This window comes from Trachurus trachurus, assembly GCF_905171665.1.
Source record: "Trachurus trachurus genome assembly, chromosome: 22".
In the NCBI taxonomy this organism is placed as follows: domain Eukaryota; kingdom Metazoa; phylum Chordata; class Actinopteri; order Carangiformes; family Carangidae; genus Trachurus; species Trachurus trachurus.
In genome coordinates this window covers 16,593,817-16,608,790 of record NC_139907.1, presented here as the reverse complement: position 1 = coordinate 16,608,790, position 14,974 = coordinate 16,593,817, and the positions used below count along the sequence as shown (strand labels likewise).

Here is a 14,974-nt window from a genome sequence, read left to right as displayed (position 1 = left end):
TGTGGGAAACTGCACTGACACACTGTTACACCCTCAAAATGCCCATGTATTAAATAGTCACTCACTCCGTTGATTTTGCACAGAAAGGTCAGTTTGCTCATCATGAGGAGGTTCACTAAGCCTGTGCAAACAGTTGTGTAAGCTCCTGTGGCTCTGAGAGGAACTTTCTATCTAAAGCATGAGGAAATACTACATGGCGAGGTTTATCTTGGCCTGGGTTGAAATACTCCACATTCATAACAGAAAGTCTGTTGACATGTGGGCATTTACCAGAAATGGACAGTCTAAAAAAAAAAAAAAAAAACACCAGTTCAAAAGTGATACAGTGGCCTTGGAAGAAAAATACACAGGTTACATTTTAACAGTGGAGACTTTTTAAATGCCTTGCTAATGTATATCATCATTACTGATATATTTGCTATAATAAATTATTGGTAACACTTAATAAGTACACACTATTAAGTAAATACTGAATTCATCATTTATAACACATGAATACTCATTAGTATGTAGTTTATGAACACAGTTAAAAGTGTTTTACTCATCATTGATAAGCACTAACTGTATACGTATGATTATTCATGCGTTATAAATGAAGAATTCTGTATTTATTAATGCTTAACTAATGCGTAATAGTGTGTACTTATTATAAAATGTTACTTTTTTTTTTTTGTTAGAGCTGCCAGTGCTGGATTAACACATGTGCTGCTGCCTGCTGACAGTTATTGATTTTACTGGGTAATAATCTCTGCCTTCATGATGATGGGAGCTGGTCTGGGCTCCACTAGATGGCAGCACACGTGTATAGTGTGTTACTGTAATGGTATTCATCAGGGGGATACAGTGCTGAACCATGTACTTTGATTTATTTATGCTTCAATATAGCCTCGTTATATTATAGTTTTAGATATTATAGTATAATATAGTTTAGTTGATGTGTTATTTGTTATAAACATGGACTTGATTTAACGCGTGAGGTATGACTCTAACTTTAAAAAAGTTTTATTATTTGTTTTGTTTTGTTTAATTTTATTTTACTCTCATATAGAGGACAAAAACTATGTAGGGTTGTGCAGGGATGTCTCCGTGCTCTCCGCCTTTTAACCCTGCACAGCTGTGTGTGTCTCTGCTCTCGTGCCGCCGGGCGGGGAGATAGCGGCTGTCGGTAAAGAGTTAACGGCTGCGGTCTCCGCGGCCTCTGATTGGCCGACGGCCGCGGCGCTGGGCCGGACAACCAGTCTCCGCTGCTCCGTGTGCGCACTGGAAAAGTCACTTGGTGGTGGACGAAGCGGGCTACAACTGTGTGGGACCGCCTCGGGCTCTTTCGTTGATTACCATATGTGTTTGTTTTGTTGTGTTTTTTTTTTGTTTTTTTTATGGGAAACGTTTCGCTCGAGTTTTGAAAAACGCGTTTTAATTTCTGCGGTGGTCCGTTAGTTAGAGGTCGGTGAAATGTCGACCACTGTCACTCCAGAGTCATGGGCTCAACACGGACTTTAGCTAATAACACTTCTGTTAAGAGGCTAACACAACATTGACTTCATTCATTCAATATCCAGGTATGTTATCGATACACTTTTATTGATCCAGTCGCCGCTCTTTCAACTTGCAGCCTGTTATTTGCATGATTAGCTATTTAAAAATACAGGTGAGCAGGAGTGAACATTTTACTTTCAGCACAGCTCAGATAAACTGTGGAAAAAGTCAACTTCATGAGCAGTTTGCTACTCAGGACCTTGCTATGTTTTTAAATGTATAGCTCATAAACACGGCTGTGCTTTTACATTTACCAGGACATATTCATTTTTTTGCAAAGACCCCAAATAACTGAGCTGACTTTAAACCTCAGAGTCCAGAGTACAGTCTGACTGTAGCTGGACAGGACCTATCATCAGACAACCTGTAACACTGCTAGGACACTGTTCATGGGTTTTAATTTAATGTATGTTGAATTATTTTATAAAATTGAGATTAAACCTATTTCATTTTGGCTCTTTTAAGACCGTTAGGTTTTCTTAAACATCCCAAAGGGTCCCAGGAGTCCAGTTTGGGAACTACTGAGGTCAACTGAAGGGGAAAAAAACTCAGTTCAGCCAGAAAAAAGTTCAATAAAGACATGGAAACTGCTTCATAAAAGTTTGATATAACTAGGCCTACTATATAACATAATGGTTTCACTCATGAATTTTATGTAAAAAAAAAAGTGTGTTAAATCATAATAACTAAAATAAAATCTAAAAGAAAAAAAAATCTCGCCTAAATCCTGTAACATTGTTGTCCATAGTTTGGTTTGGCTCTGTCTCACTGTCTCTTCATGCTTTTCAGATTTAGGGAACATGAAGTTGAGGTTGGACACTATGGGCGTCCTGAAGATTGTGCTGTTCGTCTTCGAAGCTGTTTTACTGACAGACTGTGCAAGAGGTGAGACCTGCTTCACTAACTTTCTTTCTTTCTTTCTTTCTTTCTTTCTTTCTTTCTTTCTTTCTTTCTTTCTTTCTTTCTTTTTGTCTTTCTTTCTAATATTTCACACTGTAAACTTGGAAGGTAACACACCGCATCACATTCATTGCTCATTATGAGTCAAGTTGACTGGCTGGTTTCTTGCGAGCATGAAGAAAGTCTCAGTTGGCTCTTAACGTTTTCTCACCGAGAAGTAAGAGACGGAAAACTAAAACATAAGAAAAAAATCTCCACACACAGCCCAAAATCAACACGGGGCAGGGGAATGAGAGAGGGCAAGCCTACCCCTGCCCAGTGTGTGTGTGTGTGTGTTTCAGTCAGGACTGAGAATGTGTGTGCGCACATTCACTGCAGCTAAACCAAACAAACATCATCCATCAGCTTCCCAGGGTGAAAGAACACAAGTCAGTGTAAGGGTCCAGCTCTCCCGCCAAGGAACTGCCTCACTTCAGCCTTCCTGTGTGTGTGCGTGTCCATGTGTGTGTGCGCGTGTGTGTCCCCATGGCCAAAACACTTGAGTGGAGAGTGGGAGACCTCAGTCTGACCACAATTCACAGCACTGTTTACTGTGCCAGTATCAATACTTTGCTTTATAAAGACAACTTACAGTGCGCTTGTCAACAGGTTGTGAATAACTGTCGAAGCAATTCCTATGATTTCATCCACCATCACTGACTACTGAACCGTGTCTGATGCAATCCAGTGGCATGAGTCAAAAGACTGAGGCGAAAAACCTTGAAACTAAACTCCAGCTTTAATGAGAGAAATCTGAAAGCCAGACACATTTCCCCGGAAGACCGCGCGCTGGCAAAACACCCAGGCTCCGCAGCGCTGTCTTTATTCTCCAGCACAGCGTGGAAGTGAATTCAAGAGGCGTCTGATAGGTACAATACCTGCATGTGGCATCGGTGCTCGAGGTAGAGGAGGCAGGAGGGGGGTTGGCGGCGGTTTAGAGGGGGAGATTAGATCTGTGGGTCTGCAGACAATGCCTCATTCACAGCATGGCAGCCGTGCCTTCACGGCACAACTAAACCAAAAGTAAACAAGACGTGAAGGCTAAATAAGATTAGACAGGCAATTTTGTATGTTTACAGATTAACAGATGTCAGAGAAACCCAAAGGGGAATCTAGCGGGATGATGGAGAGTGGAAGTCCGACGGCTCGAACTGATTTTATATCAGACAAAAGGAAGAATTTACAGTCTGTTTTTTATGATTTCCCTGAAAGTGGTTGCAGATGCACAGTCGGATCAGACACATCAACGGTTATGCAGTTGGCAGATGGTCAGAGTGAGATGATTCTGAACGATGCTTGACAATCTGTGAGGTGTAAATATCCCATAATTCCTCTCAGCAGAAGCAGTGAAACAGTGAGTTCAGTGTTACAGTCCAAATGCAACAGCTTGACTCTGACATCCTGTGAATTACAGTCGGGGAGCTTTGACTCAGAACGTCTGCTTTTATAATGAAGCGAAGGCCAGCGAGGCTGTAAAACTGCCCCAGTAAAATTTAACAATGTATGATGACATCTCTGACAAATGTAAATTAAATTATAAAGGACAGACCTCCTGTGACGTGTGTGTGCGAAGCAGTAAAAACACATTAGAGGTGTTGCTTTACTGCCTTTATCTAAACATTTCAGACAATGCCTCTGAAAAAACACTGAGTTAGGGTGAAACGCATTTAAGCCTGTTGCTGTCAGTCATCAAGTGACATCTGACCCAGGACCCCCTGCCCTACAACACACACACACACACACACACACACACACACACACACACACACTCGCTCACATGTGGACCCTCCCTCTCCTCTCCACTACCGCGACTTTGCGACTGGCCGAGCAGGGATTATTTCTGAAGACCCCTCCTAGGAACCCCCTGCACTTCCTCCGTCCCAGCCCCCCCCTCCCCCCCCGGTGCTCTGCCACCCCCAGCAGCTGGAGGAGGTGCTCAGTGATGTGTCCCAGCAGAGCCTCTAATGTGGTGACAGGCCCGGGACCACTGGGCTCCACTAACTCCAGGAATGCAGCAGCACTGGACATATGGATCTGCAGAAATGCACCCTGGGAGAAACAGAGCGGCACCAGGTGTCTCTGTTATGCACCAGGACTGGCTAATAATGAACACACACACACACACACACACACACACACACACACACACACACACACACACACACACACACACACACACACACACACACACGCTGAATGGTAGTGTTTTGATGCATTTTAATTAGAAACAGGCACCAAATACAAGTCTGCACGTAGATGAATCTGCTGTTTTTTTTTAGCACCACACACATTTGTTTTCACCTCTGGAGCATCTGGTGAAGTTTAGAGTGCACACACACACTGCTCTACTGCCCCGTTTGGAAAATATACATTTTATAACAGAGTTACATCATAGTTTCATAAGGTACCAGATAAATTGTATGCTAAGGGCTCTTAAAATCACAAGGCCATTTGGCTCAGAGACAGTTTTCCATTTCCTTTAACCATAATGAGGCTAGTTTCTCAGTAACCAAATGCCCCAAAGTCCTCTTATTTTTTAAATAGCTCCTGAATAGTAAGAAGGTGTAACAGTGGTGTTCTGGTTTGTGAGCCAAGCTAGCGAGACTCGGGGGGAAGGAGGGAGAGAGGGAGGGAGGGAGGAAGAAATGCGCTGAAAAAGCTCAACTTTGCTGCTGAGTAACTTTTTTTTTTTTTTACAGTTCTAGTTCAACTGGCACTTAAATGCTCCATTTAGGTATTAGAAATAAAATTAGTTTCATGTTACATTTTGTTTTTCTGCCCACCCCTCGCCAGCAGAACCCGTGGGAAGTCGAACAACCCTCTCCTTCTACTTCGGCTCTAATCAGTGTAACTGCTCAACACCTCCAACCTTTTTCCAAACCCAGACAACCGACGCTGACTGCCTCCCTTCATACATATGTCCCCTCGCTTCTCGCTGCTCCTCTGTGCATTTCCTCCCATTTATTACCAGTGTTAAGTTGAAGGAAGTGAGTTAAGTTAATGTGCTGTCGTTAAAACAAGGCATGAGCTGACCTTAACTCCCACCCAGCCGTTCTCGGCTCTCTGTAGCCCCCTATTTACCAAGTCTGGGTCCATTGGTGGAGAACAATGGACGGATTATTACATGTGGTGGTCCCCCCAGGTTGGACAGGGCAGCAGTAATTTATTTTAAACACTCCTCATCCCTGTAGACTGGACTTATTTGCCATCTATTAGAGCTCACAGCAGATGGGGGACTCGCTTTGCTGAGGCGCTGCCATTTAGAGGTGCGTGAGAAGAAGTTACGAGAGTGAACGAGCGCTGCTTTCGTGCGTCTGAATGTATGTGTGTGTTTTATTAAACAGGCTGAAATTACCCTGAGAAAAAGTCATGATAATGAGACATCCAAGGAGCACAGGGCAATTTGGAAAACCTCAGAGGTATACCAACCGCTATTCCTGCTCCACCTCCCTTCCCCTCCAAAACCAGGTGGAAATAATATTCCTGCTGTTATGATCCCTCTGTTTCTATCGCGGAAATAATGTTACCACCACTATAACAATTCATGTTTCCCATCTATCAGCACACACGGCTGACCCTGTCAGTTCAGGAGGAAACATTCGGGGAGAGGAATGTGTCAGACTTCACCCCTTGCAGGGGAAAGAAAGGAAAGGGCTGTAGCTGTGATAAGTAGTCATAATGGAGGTCAGTTGGTGTTTACTTTAGCAGGGTCATATAATCCCTGTGAGCAGCACTCCCCTCATTGACTGCCTTTAATGGCCACTTCAATTAGCATTCATGTGGAATTTCAACAAGGCATTGTCCGCTTTCAGCATTTGTCACTTTCAGCTGTATGCTAATGCTCGGACATGAGGAGAATTTCATTTTCTGCTTCTTTTTACTTGTTAAGAAAATCCTGTCGAATCATACGAAGGTCTGTGTGTGTGTGCGTGTGTGTGTACAATGCTCATTAGTTTGTTCGGGCAGTTGGCTCGGGGAGTGTTTTCAGACCACACACACTCTTCCTGCTGGCTGAATGGATTTGGGTTCAGTTAAATAGAATTCCTTTTGCTCCCGTTAACTCTGACGAAAACCCATGGAGCTGTTTACAAAGTGCGCACGGAGGTGTCAGATTGTCATCATTCAGATGATAATTGACTTTATTCGCCTCCTTGGTTTGACTTCCTTCGCTTTACCACACTTGTTGGTAATGGGTCCTTTTGTTAATTGACAGCTGTTTGATGTTAAAAAAGCATCTGAGGACACTGGACACTGTTTGGACTCCACACTTCAGGCTGCTGTGTTACACCCTTGGCCAGAAAGCAGAGCAGACTGAGCAACTGGAAGCGAGCCTGTAGGTGGGGGTGAGGGTCCGCCTTGCTGGAACCTTACAAGTGACCTTACAATAGCATTTCAGCCCCACAGTGGGAAATATTTGTCTTGCGCAACCCCTCTTTCTAAGCCTCCTTCATTTCTCCAGTCCCGCTCTGTTTTCTCTTTTTCTTTTGAGGAGCCAAGTCGTGGAGAGAAACCCCCTCCCCTTTGGTTTTGTGCTCCACAGCTGTTCACTCAGTCACTTCAGTGAGTGAAAAGATGAGATTCAAATTGCTTCCCTCTTTCACCTCTCAACAGGAGAAGCAGCTTTTGTTTTCCTGTAGATTTTAACTTGTAGATTTATGATTAGCACCACGAGGCTTCTTTCAGCTGCAGGCCGTGGGGGCAGAAATCGAAACTGTTCTTCCACGTTTCTTTTCTTCTCCGTGTGTCGTTGGCTCTTACCCTCTCAGTAGTGTCGAGCACCCTTGCACAAAAACGACAAAACACGCACCACAACAACCTTTTGTTGTCTCCAAAACACTGCAGTATGTACGTGATGGTGGCCCTCAGGATGTAGCTTGGACTGAGCAGGTTTGTACAAGTCCAGCAGTTGTCATTGTGATGTTAGTGAATAAAAGGCTGATTTCATGTGCAGAAATACTATCTGCCCCATCTTACTGCATGTGCTTGTTTTCCGTACTTGTCACAGCCTGCTTGAATCCGTGCCACTGTAGTCTCATACTGACATATCAGAATACCAAATCAGGCAACAAGGAGGTACCTGTTGCACATCATATCAGGATGAAGTCTCTCTTATCTTTTTTTTTTTTTTACCTTCACTCTGCCATCAAGTCAGCCATTGTCTTCCTCCTGTTTATAATTTTAGGAAACAGTTGGTTGCTAAAGTCATCTTTATAATCTGACGCCAGACATCAGGTTTTCTCAATCTTGTTTTTTTATTCTTCTTTTTCCTGCTACCACCTCCTCTCTCTGGGGGTTTCACACACCAAGCCAGGGAATGGCAGGGATAACGAGCTCTGAATGAGGCCTCCGCTGCTTTCGACACACACCCGTGGACACTGCTTTCAGCCTCCGCCACCCCTTTTCAGTTCACCTCCGATGAGCTTCAATGAGACCCCACATGGCTTTGTGGCTTTTTCACTTCCACTTTGTTTTTCATTAGGGATTCTTTTGAGCGACCTCAGAAATTCTTTGTGTATTGTCCCCATTGATTGAGGTTATAAAGAGTCTGGTCCGGGCGATCGCTTGTCACAGTTCGTCAAAATAGGAGTTGCCATTGCAAGCGTATAGGCTGTCACGATGGAATTCGTTTGCACCCATTTCCGGCAGCGCTGCTCTCAACACTGGAAGCGGAGGCGAGGAAGCAAAAGAGGCCCAGATTTTTCATTCAGGGGACCCGATCCTTCTGTAATGAATGGAAAAATATGTCCCCACATTGACTTGAAGAGTGGAACAGGACAAGAGAGGAAAAATCATTTCAGGAGCAAAGAGTATAATCTGTCATATTTTATAGCCGGGCTACTGCTATCCCAGACTGGAATTCTGCACCATGCAGTGAAACTGATTTGATTTCCTCCTGCACAGAGATGTGCGTTTGGGCTTTGGACCAGCCCCCAGCCTGGATATACTGGGACTTAGAGGCTTGGAAGATTGGGTTACTTCTCCATTCATACAATTAATTTGTGTGTGGATTGACAAATACCTCAACAGTCTACTCTTCTTGTTTACTTTTAGATTAGTAGCTAAACGATTGCAGAAATAGCGGCGTCAGATCGTAGAGTCGGCCAGTCTGTGAGTTGATCCAACACTTTGGTCCAGACTGAAATATCCCAACAAGAATTTGATGGGTTTTCATAAAAGTTTATACAGACATTCACAGTTCCCAAAGGATTTGGTAATCTTCTAACTTTTACTGTAGCGACACCAGGAGGTGACATTTGTAGAGTTGGAGTAAAATATCTTGACGTCTATTGGATGGATTGCTGTGAAATTACCTACAGGTATTTATGCTCCCAAGAGGACTTCACCGGATGACTTTGGTGAGACTATTCCTCCACCAAGTCAAACCTGACAGTCCTAAAGTGAAATATCTCAACACAGACTTGATTGGTTGGCATCACATTGCCTACAGATGTTCATGGTTTCCAGGCCATTTATTCTGTGTTGGTAAAATTCATGTCAGCAGGTTGATGTTTTTCATGGAGAGTGCAACGTCTGGACAACTCATATCCTCTGCATGAATCTGATTGTGGTGATTTTTGGACCAAAAGTCCTAACTAGAGTTCTGCATACTATTGCACTAAACCAAGACAGTAAAGGTTTTACCTGTTATACCTCATTCCAGTGTGTTATCATTTATCTGCACGACTGTAGCTTGCTTCTTGGTCTTGTTTTGGGGTTGTTGTTTTTTTACATTCACTGGATGATTCTCTGTTGGATACAGAGATTGAATGAGGTAACAGACGTTCTTGCAGCAGGATGTCTATTCTGGTCATCAGCCGTCTGTTTCTGTGCAGGTCACCTTGATAAAAAGCTCTGTGCAGCTCTGTGTGGACAGTTGATTAACACAGAAAGAGACAGCCAGGCTGGCAGACAAAGATGGATTGAGGGCAGTGACCTTTGTGCCGCCGAGTATTAAGGTGAACTGGGAAAGCACTGAACAAATTGTCACTGTGAAAGGGCGAGTACCACATCGTAATGACAGGCTCAACAGCTCCACGATGACAGATTGATTTCAGACAATATTCCTGGATTGTCAAGAGGCCCCATTGCTGTCAGTGAGAGCTTTGCCAGTTCCTCCACCCCCTCCGTCTGTCTTGCCTCGCCTCTCCCCCCTTCTCCCCGCTCTGTCTCCTCTCTGTCTCACCCGCCTTTCTCTTTCCCTCACCCACTCCCCTCCTAGCCTCTCCCGTCTGAATCGCTCCATTCTGCCCAAACACTCCTGCTACATCTCAGTCTGTCATTGCCCCCCCCCCCCCCTCCTGAAAAGACCTTGTTGACAAAGGCGCTGGTGTAAAGCGCTTCCCAGTGTCATGGAGATTGGCTGATCCTCCGACTGTACGCTGGTGTTGGGTTCCTGGAGACAGAGAAACGAGGAGGTCCACCCAGCGCCAGGGCTCGGCCATCTTCGTCATTATCGTCATCATCATCATCATCATCATCATCATCATCATCATCATCATCATCATCATCACATAGATCTGACCACAGCAGCACACACACACAGACACACACTACTTTGCCACTGACAGCATTTCTGCCTCAAAAGCAGCCTTCTTTACAGCCTCTGTGTTTTTCTGTCAGTCGGCGCAACATCAGACCAACGCGGAGCAACGGTGACTTGGCTTAATAAGACATCTGCATCTCATTCAGCACCTCCAGACTGGACTCCGACTGTGTCGACTGTACACAATGAGCAGGTCGGAGTCAGTTTTTCCCACTATGGAATGCAGGAAGGTTGAAGGAGGAGGCACGTATGTAGGGAGCGGCAGGATGCACCTCGCTGTCGACTGACTGAGGCCATGAAAACAACAAAAACAGCGTTCTTGTTATGAGGAGGCCTCAAGAGTTTATTGTCCAGGCAGCAACATGCTCTGGAGCAGTGGTTGGCAACCGTTTTTGGCAAATTAGATCGTGGTTTGTTGCACATGTGGGGTGTATGGGACAGAGCGCCAATACTTTTTAGGAACCAAGAACGAAAGCTGGCATCAGAAGGTTGCTTGAATTTCTGCTTTTCTTTATTCTTTGACCAGAGTAGCAATAGGCAAAGTTCTTGTGTCACTGCTAACATTTGAAAATATGATTTTCTCTCAGATAAGGAAAAGTAGTTCGTTAAAAATTATAACTTTAATCCCTAGTATCAAGTGTTCATATTGAAACTTGGGTATCATATTATCACTGTTTCTCTCTCAGTTTTTATTCTGTGTTTTGATAATTTCTGAGACCAAGAAAGGTCAAATTATTCAGTAATTCTTTAAAAAAGCAGAGATTAGCGCAGTGGTTCCCAACGTTTTTGGCCTCCGGCCCCTCTTAATAAAACAATGTCTATTTGTGAAACCCAATCACAGTTTATGGTCTTAGTTTGGACATGAGCCATCAGTAGTCCAACCAATGAGAGAGTTTTCCTTTTCACATTGTTTCATTTTAAGCATTTTTACAAGCCAGACAACAGTAGTTCACAAGACAAAAGCAAAGAATTAGAGACAAGTCATTAAAAACAGCACAGTTGTATGTAAACGAAAACTTTCCCTCTTTCTTGTATCATTTGAATCATTTTGGGCCCTTGCGGATGTCCTGAACCCCAGGTATGGAACAACGAGATTAGGATCTGTGTGCAACTCTTTGGGATATTTGTTATTTAAGATAAGATAAGGCCGGGGACTTTTAGAGGGCAGGGGATTTTATAAAGACGCTGGTCACATGTGTCCTTGTTTCAATAAGCCCTAAAATAGTGACAAGTAATATTGTGACTCAAGTGTTTTTTTAGGCCAGGGCCGGCCTGGAGGCATTATTTTGTCAGTGCCATTCTTGTGAATGCCATGAGGGAATTTCTCCAAATGTGGAACAAATATTTACTTTGACTTAAGGATGAGTTGAATAGATTTCAGTGGTCAAAGGTCAGTTTTTGCCCTGTGAACGCGCTATCCCAGTAATACCTTAAGGGAATTTATACAATTTTTTCTACTAACATACACTTGGACTGAAAAACAAATTATATGTTAGAGGTTGAAGGTCAAAGGTTGCACAAAATGCTAAAAATGTATGTTTTTTTTATTTGATTTTATTTTCAAAAAAGTGTTGAGGGGAATTATGACGAGTAGTTTGTGATATTTCAATTAATTGTGCAGTGTTGGCAGGTCAAGGTTATGGTCACAGTGACCTCTCAAAATAAAATTTTTGGCCTATCGAATGCAATATTTCTGAACATACTCAAGTGAGTCGTCTCAGTTAGATTTTGTTGCTCAGATTTCAATGGTCAGTGTGACCTCAGAAATTAATTTTTTACTCAAGTCCACACAGCAATTCTCTCAAAGCTTTAAGATCATTATTTTATACAACTCTTGGTAAACAGGTATATAACCTGAAGCTAGTCAAGAAACCACAAGGTAATAATTAGAGATAATAATACAACCGTGAGGCAGTAATTTTACTCTCTGCTTTTCCGTTCTGTTTGTCATCTCAGAACCCCTCAAGGTTGCGGCTGCTTGGATGGGTCTGAAACAGGAAGAAGTATGTGGTTAGATACCAATCTTGAACCATGGGGTTCAGTCTTAAATGTCCTCTCCTATCTGAGACAGGTGGAGGACAGGAACGAGAACTGTTTGTTGCATCTCAACTTAATACATGTGTGTTTGTGTATGAGAGAGAGGAGACAATACACAGACGGTCCAGAGCAGCCAAACATGTGTGAGTATTCACACAATGTCCCTTTCAGTGCCAAGTGGTTGGTCCATCTCCAAACATGTAAGACAGACAGTCATAAACAGGTGCTTGTTGGTGCCCTGCTCTGTGTTGCAGAGAGAAGGGTCTGTTTGAGTGTGTCATGTGGCTGAGGCCGAGTCTGGGCCAGGGAGTGGGGTGTGAGATTGTTGGGATTCCTGGTTGCTGCCGCCAGGGCCCACCTAATCCCCCTTCACTCCCCCATGCAGCCCTCCTCTCCTTATGAGCAGCGTGTTAGAGGAGGCTGCTCTGCCATCACAGCCTCTGCTCCCTGCCACTCTCTAAATCAACTCTCCGCTTTAACCCTCACCTTGCTTCTTTCTTCTTGGCTTCCTTCTCTTCTCTTCTCTCTCTCCACTCCCCTGACCCCTCTTTCTCTGTCTGTGACTCTATCTGGCCTTTCTTTCTCTTCCCTGCCTCCCTCCTGTTGCCTCTTCCCAGATAAGTGGCCCTAAGCACACACTCAGCCCCTGTGTGTGCACCAAGCCTTAGCCTAATGGAGTGAGATAAAGCGACTAGAGTGCCACTAACTGTGTGCGCTTTCTGACCAGTGAATTACTTTTTCACAATTGCAAGAAAGGTTCTGCTACTGAATTAGTGTGGTTGTGTTTTATTATATTAAAAAAAAACAGAGTTTTTATTTATGTTTATCTAAGAACAATGAGAGTGTTTGCCTATATTGGTAGTTTTGGATTGAGACTAAGTTAGTTACATTTTTAATGTATTCAATATTCTCGAAAATTTTAGTTTTTAAATTGTTATAAAAAATGTAATAAGATGAATGAAGATGAAAATTGTTTTTTTTTATGTTGGTCATTCTTTCTTTCTCTTTTAACATAAAATAAACACAGAGATAAAATAAAATCCCATGTAAAGACCAAAGTATGCAATGCCATGCAATGCAAACCCTTGTTTTTAAGGAATGTAATTGATGCTATTGTATTTCCAGCCACTGATTAATACTCTGCTTGCACAACAGTGGGATGGACTGTGTCAATGACCCAAAATAAATTGCCATCCATCTTACCCACTTCAATCTGGACAATAACATTCAGTTGTGTACCAGAGTTTTATTTTTAGCAGGGAACAGAAGGATGTTATTGATAATAGCCTAAAAAGTGGCCTATTTTGAAAGAAAATGCCCATTTGCTGTGCTGTGTTTGAGCAGGCAGCCCACTGGAAAAGCAGGGTATGAACTCTTCCACTGCAACTTGTGTGCACTGTCCGGTAATGAGACAAAACAGCCACTCCAAAAACATTATATGAAAGGCCCCTATTAATTCAGGTGAAGGACTTTCCATAAGAGAGACTCCATACTTTTCCAGGTTTGTGGAGGTATGGAAAAGTACAGAAGTCTTATGGAAAGTGAACCTGAATTAAAGAGGCCTTTCACCTCGTGAAAGTATCAATAAAACATATAGCGGGGAGTTTTCCCAGGAAAGTCTTATCTGAGTTAGTCAGCAGTCTGGATCTTGACATGTGCAGTCCTCCTCAGTGTTAATGCTCTGTGTGAAAACGTTGCTTTCATTTCTTATATTAATAGTGGTAGTCTTTAAGCCGGTGCATATTCTCATTTGTCCAGGTCATAGTATTTCAAAGGAGGTTAAATCGAAAGCAACTGGACTTAGTTGTTTGTCTAGGAAGACGTTTCACCTCTCATCCAAGAGGCTTCATCAGTTCATGTACGCAGCTGACCAGGCTGGGACTGGTCCAACTATCTGGTGTGGAGACTCACTATTTAACCTCTTGTGTGGGCGTTCACAAGGGTGATGATGTCACTGGTTCCCTTTTGTGCTCCAAGTGCCAACGACAGTCGTTGGAGTGACAGTCGTTGGTGGGAAGTTGGTTTCGACTTCGTTAGTGCCCTATTGTGTTCTAACGACAGTCATTGGAGTCACTTGCTGTTCACAAGTGGCAAGTGACTCCATGTCAGTTCACGTACATGAACTGATGAAGCCTCTTGGATGAGAGGTGAAACGTCTTCCTAGACAAACAACTAAGTCCAGTTGCTTTCGATTTAACCTCCTTTGAAAAAAAAAAAAAAAAAAAAAAAAAAAAAAAAAAAAAAAAAAAAAGTGGTAGTCTTTGTTTCAGACAAGATGGAAACTATGTATTACAGATCAATGACCAGTATTCAGTGTACTGACATTAGTCTAATCGATTTATTGTGGGTTTTTGCAAGGATTTTTGTTGCCGTATTACATCAGATAACAGTAGTAAATCCACAAACACACACACAGACTCACACACACATGCTCCTTCTCTCCGTCAGAGGCAGCTGGGGCCGGGAGAAGGCAGTCAAGTTTAATGAAATATAGCAGCTTAGAGTTCAAAGGCTCCACAGTAGGGCCTGTTAAGGGTAAGCCGCGTGATGGAGATGTTTCCAGAAGCTTTATGACGCCGGAGTAATTTCTCTCCGTTTCTTTCCTGTTCTTTTGATGAGGAGTCGACAGGAGCCTGTTGTTCTGAAGCCATTAGCGAAGGAAGCAGATGCAGATGCAGTGAAAAACAGGCAGCGACGCCGGTCCAGCAGATCTGCTTTAATCAGACAGATCGACCGGAGCATCTTATTCTCTTTTTACCGCTTTGTTTTTATTCCGCCCCCTCCTGCTGTGTCTCTAGTCCCTCATGTCACCCAATAGCTCCTCCTGTACCATTCCCACCACCGAAGAAGTTGCTATTCAGCCCACATCTGATGGTACCGAAGAAAGAGCCATTGTCCCGGGCCGCTCTTACCCCGCTC

At 43.4% G+C, this 14,974-nt stretch overlaps 1 protein-coding gene across 1 annotated transcript in view; it reads left to right on the top strand.

Moving 5' to 3' along the window:
- Nucleotides 1-1,454: 1,454 nt before the first annotated feature.
- The window catches only part of LOC311005587 (fibroblast growth factor receptor-like 1), a 29,269-nt gene continuing 15,749 nt past the window's right edge, over nt 1,455-14,974 (top strand). The window contains exons 1-2 of the mRNA XM_083998043.1: nt 1,455-1,559; nt 2,326-2,421. Coding sequence (XP_083854169.1) covers nt 2,337-2,421 — 85 coding nt within the window. The 5' untranslated portion in view covers nt 1,455-1,559; nt 2,326-2,336. The remainder of the gene's footprint in view (nt 1,560-2,325; nt 2,422-14,974) is intronic.